At 39.4% G+C, this 11781-nt stretch overlaps 1 protein-coding gene across 1 annotated transcript in view; it reads left to right on the plus strand.

Annotated features, from left to right (window-relative positions):
• The first annotated feature begins 5472 nt into the window (after nucleotides 1–5472).
• The window catches only part of rbm24a (RNA binding motif protein 24a), a 19192-nt gene continuing 12883 nt past the window's right edge, over nucleotides 5473–11781 (plus strand). The window contains exons 1-3 of the mRNA XM_084081147.1: nucleotides 5473–5671; nucleotides 10361–10484; nucleotides 11450–11504. Coding sequence (XP_083937273.1) covers nucleotides 5504–5671; nucleotides 10361–10484; nucleotides 11450–11504 — 347 coding nt within the window. The 5' untranslated portion in view covers nucleotides 5473–5503. The remainder of the gene's footprint in view (nucleotides 5672–10360; nucleotides 10485–11449; nucleotides 11505–11781) is intronic.

Consider the following 11781-nt stretch of genomic DNA (forward strand, 5'->3'; position numbering starts at 1 on the left):
CCCCTGACCTTTTGGCTTTCTATGCAGGAACAGGTGTGAATGCCGGCAAACAAGCTGTCAGACGGGATTTTAATTCCAATACCTTTTATATTCATAAAACTGCAACCTATATGAGCTCAAATTATTATTTTTACATTTGTTTTAATGCTGTTTTATGCTTTTGCTTTCCTTTTTTTTGCTTTATTGTTTATTCGTGCCGCACTGCGAGCTTGTAGATCTGCTATTTTTGAACATTTTTGAAAAATCTTGAAAGCGTTTCAGATGGGGTTCCGCGGCCAAATATTTATCACTTTGGGGGTCCTTGGCACAAAAAGGTTTGAGAACTACTGGTTTAAGAAACATCTATTGCACATATAAGCAGTGGTGGAAAAAGTATTCAGATATTTTGCTTAAGTAAAAGTATCAATACTGCAATATAGAAATACTCTGTTACAAGTAAAAGTCCAGAATTAAACATTTACTTGAGTAAAAGTACAAAAGTATTGGCATCAAAATGCACTTAAAGTACTAAAATGTTTGAAAATAGCAGATCTACAAGAAAATCAGCTATTTTCAAATAGCCTATGTATGAAATAGGGCTAAAGTGGTTATTGTATGTTTTTTTATGTAATAATTTATATCTGAAAAGTAACTAGTAACTAAAGTTTTCAAATAATTGTAGTGGAGTAAAAGTACAATATTTGCCTCTGAGACGTAGTGGAGTAGAAGTAAAAGTATTGGAAATTGGAAATACTCAAGTAAAGTACAAATACCTAGCAAAATTGTACTTAAGTACAGTACTTAAGTAAATGTACTTTCCACCACTGCATGCAAGTATGCCTTCTGCGAGTGTGTGGCGGACGTGAATACAGAAGATAACATTTGGATAATAGGGTCTTATAATCCAATAGTTACGTCTATTGTAAAGGTAAGAGGATTGTGACTAGTCAGCATGCTGCACGCCAACCAAGACAAGAGGGGAACGCAACCTGATCCCCCCCCCAGTCTCATTGTCCTAGCCTGGGACACTCGACACTGGCCCCTAAACTCGACACTGGGCCCTTTTAATGAAGCGGCTCTACAGGGCGTGTGTCTGCATGAATAAACCAGTGAGTGAACCCAGATGGAGAGATGTTCCCTCCTCCCCTCTGTGCTCTTATCTATCTATCAACAGTGGTGAGGAACAAGTACAAACAATGTTTTACTTGAGTAAAAGTATCAATTCTGCAATGTAGAAATACTCTGTACAAGTTTTTTTTTTTTTAAGTCTGAAAATTCAAAATTTACTTGAGCAAAAGTAAAAAAGTATTGGCATCAAAATGTACTTCACCAAAAGTAAAAGTACTTATAATGCAGAATGTCCCAAGTTTCAAATGTATCAGAATCTTTTGAAAATAGCAAAAGTTTAAATAGGGCTGAAGTGGTTAATGCATGTTTTGTAATGATAATCAAAATCAGCAAAGTAACTAGTCCAAATTATTGTAGTGGAGTAAAAGCACAATAAAAAAAAACCTCAAAATTGTAGTTAAGTACAGTACTTGAGTAAATGTACTTAGTTACTTGCCACCACTGTCTATCAAGTTGCCTCCGTGCCACCGTTGTGCCAGCAGATAATAACCCTGTGGTTTATACTTCGTGGTACCACGGTGTATGTACATGGAGATCTATTTATATAGGCTATGATGTAGGGTTAGGTTGGGATGCGCGCACCGCACAGGACAGGAACAGTGGATTAGTCCAAATGGAACGGCCTCTGAATCATTTACACTGCCTCTGTGTCACATTACATGGGATAAAGTTAGTTTAAAAAAGAAAGGAAAAAAAAACGTTCGCTAAGGAGCCAGTGATGGAAGAAGTACTCATATTTTGTAGGCTACTTAAGTAAAAGTATCAGTACCCTATTGTAGAAATAGCCTGTTACGAGTACAGGTTCGGTATTCAAAATTTACTTGAGTAAAAGGACAAAGGTATTGGCATCAAAAGTACCAAAAGTAAAAGTACTCATTCATTATGCAGAATGTCCCATTTCACAAGGTTTGAGATGTATAAAATGTATAAAAAACCCTTTGAAAAATAGCGGATCTACAAGCTCAGAGAGCTTGTAGATCTGCTATTTTTAAAATAGCCAAAGTATACATAGGGCTGAAGTGGTCAATGTGTGTTTTGTAATAATAATCAAAATCTACGAAGTAACTAAAGTTTTCAAATAATTATAGTGGAGTAAAAAGTACAATATTTGCCTCTGAGATGTAGTGGAGTAGAAGTAAAACTCCAGTAAAGTAAAAAAGACTTAAAAATTGTACTCAAGTAGAGTACTTGAGTAAATGTACTTAGTTACTATATTCACTGCTGGCTAAGAGCCCACTGTAGAGAACGGGCCTTCATGTCATCATCAGCTGTTTAAATGATTCATGTTAACAGACTGACAGCTGTCAAGATGCACATCAACGGGATTGATGGATTGATCTTTGATTGTTTATTTATTGATCTTCTTCTTCTTCTTCGCCTTGTGCGTAATTGCGTGTTCATATAATATTCACATTGTGTAAGTATGATAACCAGACAGTGTGTGTGTGTGTGTGTGTGTGTGTGTGTGTGTGTGTGTGTGTGTGTGTGTGTGTGTGTGTGTGTGTGTGTGTGTGTGTGTGTGTGTGTGTGTGTGTGTGTGTGTGTGTGTGTGTGTGTGTGCGCATGTGTGCGATGCGACGCATTGTGAGCTTGCTGATCTGCTATTTTCAAAGGATTTTTATACATTTGAAAAGTCGTGGAATGGGACATTCTGCATAATGAGTACTTTCTACTTTTGGTACTTTAAGTACATTTTGAAACCAATACTTTTGTACTTTTACTCAAGCAAATTTTGAATTCTGGACTTTTTTTAATGGATTTCTACATTGCATTGACACCTTTACTTAAGTAAAACATTTGAGTACTTTTTCCACCCCTGGTTGTTTCAGAGATGAGCAGCCAGTGGGTGATGAGCAGGTTGCTGAGGCCATTTAGCGTCCGTTTACATGACCCCTGACCTTTTAGCTTTCTATGCAGGAACAGGTGTGAATGCCGGCAAAACAAGCTGTCAGACACATTTTCAGGATTTTAATTCCGACACCTTTTATATTCATAAAACTGCACCGTTTGAGCTCAAATTTAAAGCGTAGCCTATATGTGGTTCTATGGCTGACACGTCTCCACTGAACCACGCTCTAAAAGTAAAAGTATTAATACTGCAATGTAGAAATAGTCTGTTACAAGTAAAAGTCTGGTAATCAAAATGTACTTAGTAAAAGTACTCATTACGCAGAATGTCCTTTTTCACAAGGTATAATATGATATATAGGGCTGAAGTGGTTAATGTGTGTGTTTTGTAATAATAATTCAAATCTACAAAGTTACTATAACAAGTTTTCAAATAATTGTAGTGGAGTAAAAAGTACAATATTTGACTCTGTGATGTAGTGGAGTAGAAGTAAACATATAGACAATTGGAAATACTCCAGTAAAGTAAAAGTACCTCAAAATTGTAAATGTACTTAGTTACTTTCCACCACTGCATATGGCCTCATGTCACCTGAAGAGGTAGACCAGGGGTCTTCAACAGGTGGTCCGGGACCCCTAGGGGGTCCTCAGAGCTACTATTATAGGGGGTCCACCAAATCTTTGTGTGATAGGATTTAGTGTTTTTTACATTAACCACTTGAACCCTAGAATTCCTTTTCTGAGGGGAACATTAGCCAAAAATAGCAGATCTACAAGCTCTCAACGCCTCGCAGCGCGAGGCGTTGAGAGCTTGTAGATCTGCTATTTTTGGCTAAGAGGCTGATGTAGAGGGGAGAAAGAGCAGACTAAGTAAAAAAAAAAACTTAATCTGAAACACAATGTTATACAATATAGAGGGGGTCCCTGCTTCATCTCTCTGCTTCATCTCTCTCTCAGCTAGGGGGTCCTTGGCCTGAAAACGTTGAAGACCCCTGAGGTAGACTAGACCATGGACCTGTTGACACAGACCCCAAGATAGGAGGAGGATTTATTTATTTTTCACCTGTTCTTCTATTTCCATTGCTATGCACTTAATGCAGGAAGACTGTAAAATCCTGTTATGTGTCAATAGCCACTTAATAGAGGATCAGTGTGAATAAACCTGTAGTCTCCATATGGATGCAGAGCTGCTTCTTTTCATCCACTACTTACTAGAGCTGCGCTGCCCAGCTGTTCATCCAGCTGTTGGCCCATGATGCAGCGCGCCGGGGGGGGGGGGGGGGGGGGGGGGGCAGGCCGCTAGGGGCGGGGCTAGCTCTGGTCCATAGAGTTAGAAGGAGTTCGCCTTTAATAACTCTGTGTTATTTTATCACCGTTTCCCGCAGCCTCTCGTTTTTAGTAAAAAAAATAACATGTAAACTTTCGCTACTCCACACAACTAAGACGGTTTTAAGATGTTGAAAGCCTGTGTTATTTAGTGGGGACACTGTGAGACCCCCCACCTCACGTCTAAAATACACCTTTTGACCAAAATGTAAATTAATCCACCGGATGGAAAAATGTTTTAGTTGCTCCACTGCGCCGCCTACAGATCTTGTCTATAGAAGGTTTCTATTGACTGGATCTGTAGGGGGCGCAGTGGAGCAACTAAAACATTTCTCCAACCGGTGGAATACTTTATTTTCTGGTCAGAAAAAGTGCATTTTAGACGTGAGGTGGAGGGCTCAGAGTGTTCCCACCAATGAAAACAGGCTTTCAACATCTTAAAACTGTGTTAGTTTTGGTGAATAACAAAAAGCGTATTTTTTATTTTACTAAAGACGAGAGGCTGCGTGAAACGGCTATAAAGTAACACAGCGTTATTAAAGGAGAAGAAACTCCTTCTAACTCTATGAACCAGGAGCTGGGGGGCGGAGCGGGCATCGAACCGAGCGCACCGCCCCTCCCTCCGCCCGGAGAGAGAAACTGGGCGGAGTTTAACGGTTTTAGGAATGATGTCCCTCCGCTGAGAGCATGTAGTTATTTAGACACAGACAGTTTACCAAAGAACAGCCTGGAAAAAACACCTGATGAGCCTCCGTTATAGTGGGACTGGACAGGATCTATACATCTAGTTATAGTGGGACTGGAGAGGATCTATACATCTAGTTATAGAGGGACTGGAGTAGGATCTATACATCTAGTTATAGTGGGACTGGAGAGGATCTATGATAGATCTACATTATAACATTATAGTGGGACTGGAGGATCTATAATTAATATCTACCTCTGCATCTGTGTGTGTCACTGTAGTCTCTCTCTCACCTCCTCTCTCTCTCTCTCTCTCTCTCTCTCTATCTCTCTCTCTCTCTCTCTCTCTCTTCTGAAGCAGTAACTTATTGATAAGGAGACATTTGCACTATTTCTTTTTTTTTAAATTGTTCCTAATTTATTGTTCACAAAAAAAAAGTTGACTTTTTAGAAAATATATTTTTTTATTATTCACTTTAAAAAATATATATATATATATATTATATATATATATATTTTGCACTAAAACAAGAGGAAGATGCACACCACTCAAAAGGACACGACCTACACTAAGATCTTTGTCGGGGGTCTGCCTTACCACACCACTGACTCCAGCCTCAGGAAATACTTCGAGGTATTCGGTGAGATCGAAGAGGCGGTGGTGATCACAGACCGACAGACCGGCAAGTCCAGGGGTTATGGATTTGTAAGTATATTATGACGACTTTGATTATTATTCTGTGGTTATGGATGTGGAATAATGTGGAATATGTGCTTGAGTAAAAGTACAAAAAATGTAAAATATATATTCAAAGATTTGCACACATTTTCAAGATTTTTCAAAAAAATAGCAGATCTACAAGCTCATAGTGCGCGCTATGAGCTTGTATATCTGCTATTTTTGAATAGCCAAAGCTAATTGATAAAAGTACAAAAGTATTGGCATCGAAATGTACTTAAAGTATCAAAACGTAAAAGTACTCATTATGCAGAATGTCCCATTTCAAGTTTTCAAATGTGTAAAAAATCTTTTGGACAAAATAGCCGATCTACAAGCTCACAATGCTGAGCTTGTAGATCGTCTATTTTCAAATGACTGCAATGTAGGCTATAGGCTGGAGTGGTGAATGTATGTTTTGTAATAATAATCAAAATCTACAAAGTAACTAGCTAAAGTTTTCAAATGTAGTGGAGTAAAAGTAGGCCTACAATATTTGCCTCTGAGATGTACTTAAGTACATGTACTTACTGTTACTTTCCACCATTATTCTGATTATTCTGTGAATATGGAATATGGATGTGGTTATGGATTGAATGTGTGGAAGTATGATTATCATTATTGACTTCTGATATAAACTCACATAGGTGTCTGTGCAGTCAAGTGCCTGCCATGCAGTGGTGGAAAAAGTACTACATTTTTTTTGACTTGAGTAAAAGTAGGCTACTCAATACTGCAATGTAGAAATATAGCCTAGTGCTATACAAGTAAAAGTCTGGAAATCAAAAATGTACTTGAGTAAAAGTACAAAAGTATTCACATTGAAATATATAAAGTAAAAGTACTCATTATGCAGAATGTCCCATTTCACAAGTTCCAAATGTATAGGAATGCTTTGAAAATAGCAGATCACATCACGTCGCTTTGAGCTTGTAGATCTGCTATTTTTACTTAAAGAGGTGGTGCCATGGTTTTGCACTTTTTATGTCTTTCATGTGTCTATGAGGTTGATAGAACTTCATTAAGCCCCCTGGTGGTGTTTTATGGTGTTTTATGTCTTCTCTGACTATTTTGAGTTTCTTCCTGGAGGCTGAAACCTTGAGGGTCAAACGTGCCAATAGAAAAACAGCGCTTTAATGACGCAGTAGAAATATACCCTCCCCCTCATTATCATAACACAACAGGTGTGGGCATGAGGAGGAGGAGGGACTAGGACAGGAGGCGGAGGGACTAGTTCAGGTGGGAGGTGCTAAGGTGAGAACCAGGTATACTTAATGAACTGGAGGCACTTTCTGTACACTTTTTTGAAAAAATTCTTCCTCCTAGTATAACCATAATACCTGATGATCATGTTTTAGGGGGGGGATTACTGAAAATCACGGCACCCCGTCTTTAAGTAAAATATGTGAATACTTCTTCCACCTCTGCCACAATGCATTATCATCATCACGCACAATGCAAAAAGCCCACCATGTGTCTGTCACTCACACAGCTGTCATAATGATCTTCTCTGCAGATCAAGGGCTGTATAAGCTTGCTGTAGAAAGCGTCGTTCTTATACTCTTGTCAGACGAACTATGCTATTCATAAGGTCCATTCACAGAAAGTAGACTAACGGTACATCATTTGTTACTGTTCAGTTTAGTCGTTATCAGTGGTAAAAAAAAGTACATTTACTCGAGAATTGTACTTAATTACACTTTTGAGGATTTTTTACTTTACCACTTCAGCCCTATATAGCCTACATTTCGGCCATTTGAAAATAGCAGATCTACAAGCTCACAATGCGTCGCATGAGCTTGTAGATCTGCTATTTTCAAAAGATTTGTATTCATTTTTAAAACTTGTGAAATGGGACATTCTGCATAATGAGTACTCTCTACTTTTGGTACTTTTAAGTACATCTCTATACCAATACTTTTGTACTTTTACTCAAGTGCATTTTTAATTCCGGGCTTTCACTTGTAACAGAGTATTTCTACATTCCAGTATTGATACTTTTACTAGTGCAAAAATGTGAGTACTTTTTCCACCACTGCTTATTGCGCACAACTCTTGTCAGATGAACTATGCTATTCATAAGGTCCATTCACAGAAAACAGACAGTGGACTCTATCGTTATATGATCATTTGCTGCTGTTCAGTTTAGTCGTGATAATATTTAGATGCGTTACTGTGAGAATGTCTTATTCACAATGCAGGACAACCCAAGTTGTCAGTCAGTTTTTTGTTGTTGTTGTTGTTTTTCTTACTTTCTTTCTTTCTTTCTGTCATGATGTCCATTTCATAATGAGATGTGATGCTTTAGCAGACTCTTGGATATAAACTATAAGAGTCTTAAAGGTTTATATTAACAGCCACAGATGATAGATCGTCCTCACCTTTTTGTCTAAGAGTCCGGACTCTAATTCTAACTGCAGGCTATACATTACAAACTTTAATATTTAAAACTATACAGTACCACCTTTAATATTTAAATCTCCCCTACTATGATGGTCTTGATTCCATCACCTGAAATGATGAGATTTGTATGATTCTTGCTTCATGTGCATCACCCTTAAAAGTAAAATATCCACACAATACTTATATTCCTTTTACCCAATGTTTCCTTAAAAAACGCTTTAAGGCCTATACGCTGTTGTAAGTAAGTAAGTACATTTTATTTATAAAGCACCTTTCGAAACAGTGTTACAAAGTGTTGTACAATGGTACACAATATACACAAAATGTACTAGATTACAAACAGGGTATTATAGTACAAAATAGTGAAAAATACAATACGACAAGGATAAAAAAAACAAAGCATTGACCTATGTGAGTCAGGTAAAACTTCATAGGACAAAGTGCTTACGAAACAAATGTGTTTTAAGCATGCTCTTAAAGCCTTCAACAGACTCAGCATTTTTTTAATGCCAAGGGAAGGTTGTATACAACGAATAGCGGAAATAGACGATCTTTGTAGATCTGCTGTTTTTACCGTACCGTTGAACATAATGTATGCACCTGCTGAACAGGCAGAGCAGAGACGTGCCAACGCAGTGTGAGGAATGGATAAGATAAGTGAACTGGCCGATACATTCATTCAGAGGGATATATAAGGGGAACAGTAGTGGAGCAAAACTTGACTGCCTGATGGCCATGGAGGCAGTCTAAGGATACACAGCCACAGCAGCAGCCGTGGGGCCCTGTCTCTGCTTATCAGCTCCAAACATCTGATCTGTACAACATATGGTTGGGTCTAAAAGGCATTTAACATCTGATGTTTAAGTGATGGACATTTGCACGCCACGCCACGCCACCCCACGCCATATATGAAACATGGCCTTATCTCGATATAGACAAACTGCCTTTGATAGCTGACATAGAACTGTATTTAGCCACCTTTTCAATCCTCCCCAATGTCAGTCCACGGAGCACAAGTTTGTGAATGTGACCCAGACTCCCAAACACAAGGACAACAAGTTGACAGCTATATATCCCGTTGGTTCTCAAAGTGGGGTCCGGGGACCCCCAGGGGTACTTGAGGGAGTTACAGGGGGTCCCCAGCTAAATGATGGATAGTGAACCAAATGGACCCATACGGGTCTGTAACTCTGAGAGCGTACAAATGGAACCAAATGGACCCGTTACACTCTCAGAGTTAAATTAACATTGATTTTACAATATGAATTGGGTTGAGAATCACCGCTATAGAGCCGTAAAAATCTTCTCTTATGGGGGTCCCTGGCTTATCATTTCAAATGGGGGTCCATGGGCTAATAAGTGTCAATTTGGGGGTTCTTGACATGAAAAAGTTTGAGAACCACTGATATATCCTATAGGCCGTAATACGTTCGACCTTACTACTACTTACTTACTTACTTTACACTGTCATAGGAAAACACTTCATAGTGTAAAAACTCAGCACGGGTCCATTTGGTTCATGTTGTCAACTGCCAGTGGTGGAAACAGTACTACATTTCTTTACTTAATAAAAGTATCAATACTGCAATGTAGAAATACTCTGTTACAAGTAAATAGTCTGGAATTCAAAATGTCAAAAGTATTGGTATCAGAATGTACTTAAAGTACCAAAAGTAGAAAGTACTCATTGTGCAGAATGTCCCATTTCACAAGTGGTTAATGTATGTTTTGTAATAATAATCAAAATCTACAAAAAGTAACTAGTAACTAAAGTTTTCAAATAATTGTAGTGGAGTTAAAGTGTAATATTTGCCTCTAACTACGTACGATGTACGTAGTTACTTTACACCACTGCTCTCTGAGTTGAATGAACACTGAGGCTTTTACTGTGAAAGTCTGGCTTGTTCCTGACAGCTGGTGCATCATGGGACATGGCCATTCCTTCCCTGTCCTCTCTAGATTAAAGTCCATATCTCATTAGTTACTGTCTAGGAGTCTCTCTCTCTCTCTCTCTCTCTCTCTCTCTCTCTCTCTCTCTCTCTCTCTCTCTCTCTCTCTCTCTCTCTCTCTCTCTCTCTCTCTCTCCCTCTCTCTCACACACATACACACACACATGCGCACATGCAACTTAAACCCACCTTCTCCTCCCAATATGTGTGTGTGTGTGTGTGTGTGTGTGTGTGTGTGTGTGTGTGTGTGTGTGTGTGTGTGTGTGTGTGCGTGTGCGTGTGCGTGTGCGTGTACGCGTGCATGCGTGCGTGTGTGTGTGTGTAGGTGACGATGGCGGACCGCTCGGCCGCGGACAGGGCCTGTAAAGACCCCAACCCCATCATCGACGGCAGGAAGGCCAACGTCAACCTGGCCTACCTCGGGGCTAAGCCTCGCGTCATGCAGCCAGGTAATGAGAGAGCCCCGCCCCCACCCCTATAGCTTATATTATGTTCCAACATGCAATGTAATGTAACGGTGTCAGCCCTATAGCACCTCATTACGAAAATGAACAGAACGGTTCTGATCTCTTGTTCCACATCGGTGTCGTAGTGGTGGGGTGAAAGTTCAGGTCCCAAAACGTTTAAATAAATGATGCATTGGAATGCAGGCCGTGTTACGTCCGGATATTTTAGAGTTCCAACTCTAGCGTGACGGTGTCGCTTGCCATAAAGCAGTGGTTCTCAAACTTTTTCAGGTCAAGTACCCCTAAATGAATGCGGATTTGGTTGCGGACCCCCATCTGAAAAGATTTTCAGATGTGGTGTTAAAAATGTAAAAAAATATTCAAACATTTTCAAAGAATATCAAGATTTTTGGAAAATAGCTGATGTATGTAGGGCCCTGGGGGTCCCCGGACCCCACTTTGGGAACCCCTGCATTAGACCACGGACCACCATAACACTGAGAGTGTACAAATGGAACCGAATGGGTCCATTCGGTTCCATTTGTACACTCTCAGTGTTACAGCAACATAAGGGTCCATTTGGTTACTAACTATCCAACATTTATCTGGGTACCCCCTGGAACCCACTCAAGGACCCCTGGGGGTCCCTGGACCCCACTTTGAGAACCATGGCCATAAAGAACTGATCTACAAAGCGATACAACACGTTGTTGGTTTGTAGATCACTTCTTGACACCCTTGCGCGACCCTATAAATTAAGTCAGATGTGTTTGCATGTCACCTGTATTATTATTTTTTCTCTCTTTGCTGGATTTTAGATGCTTCTGTAAGCTCTCATCTCCTCAACACACCTTATGGGATTATAAAGATGCAGTATTATATGCAGTGCAGATTATATCGAAGGACATAGTAATACAAAACATATAAATTATAGCTGTATGTTCACTGTCTATTTCCCTCTGTTGCAGGATTTACGTTTGGCGTTCCCCAAATTCACCCCGCCTTCATCCAAAGGCCTTATGGGTAAGTACAGCAGTCCGTTATGTTGATCAGAGGAGGGCTGGCGAAGTCAATGCTTAGACAGTGAATTTTTACAGCCTACCATTTAGTGTTAATAATATTGTTTCTAATTGAAATTGTATTGTTCTACTGTAATGTAAAATGTAAACTCCTGTTTTCTCCCCAAACATAGATGATGGCTGATGATGTAAAGTAGACATTGATCAGTATCAATATACTTACTCCTTATTGTCCAATCCAAAAAGCCAGCCTCAATGCCTTTTCTAGGTTTGTGTGTGTG

The sequence above is a fragment of the Gymnoscopelus microlampas genome (genome assembly GCF_963454915.1).
Source record: "Gymnoscopelus microlampas genome assembly, chromosome: 15".
In the NCBI taxonomy this organism is placed as follows: domain Eukaryota; kingdom Metazoa; phylum Chordata; class Actinopteri; order Myctophiformes; family Myctophidae; genus Gymnoscopelus; species Gymnoscopelus microlampas.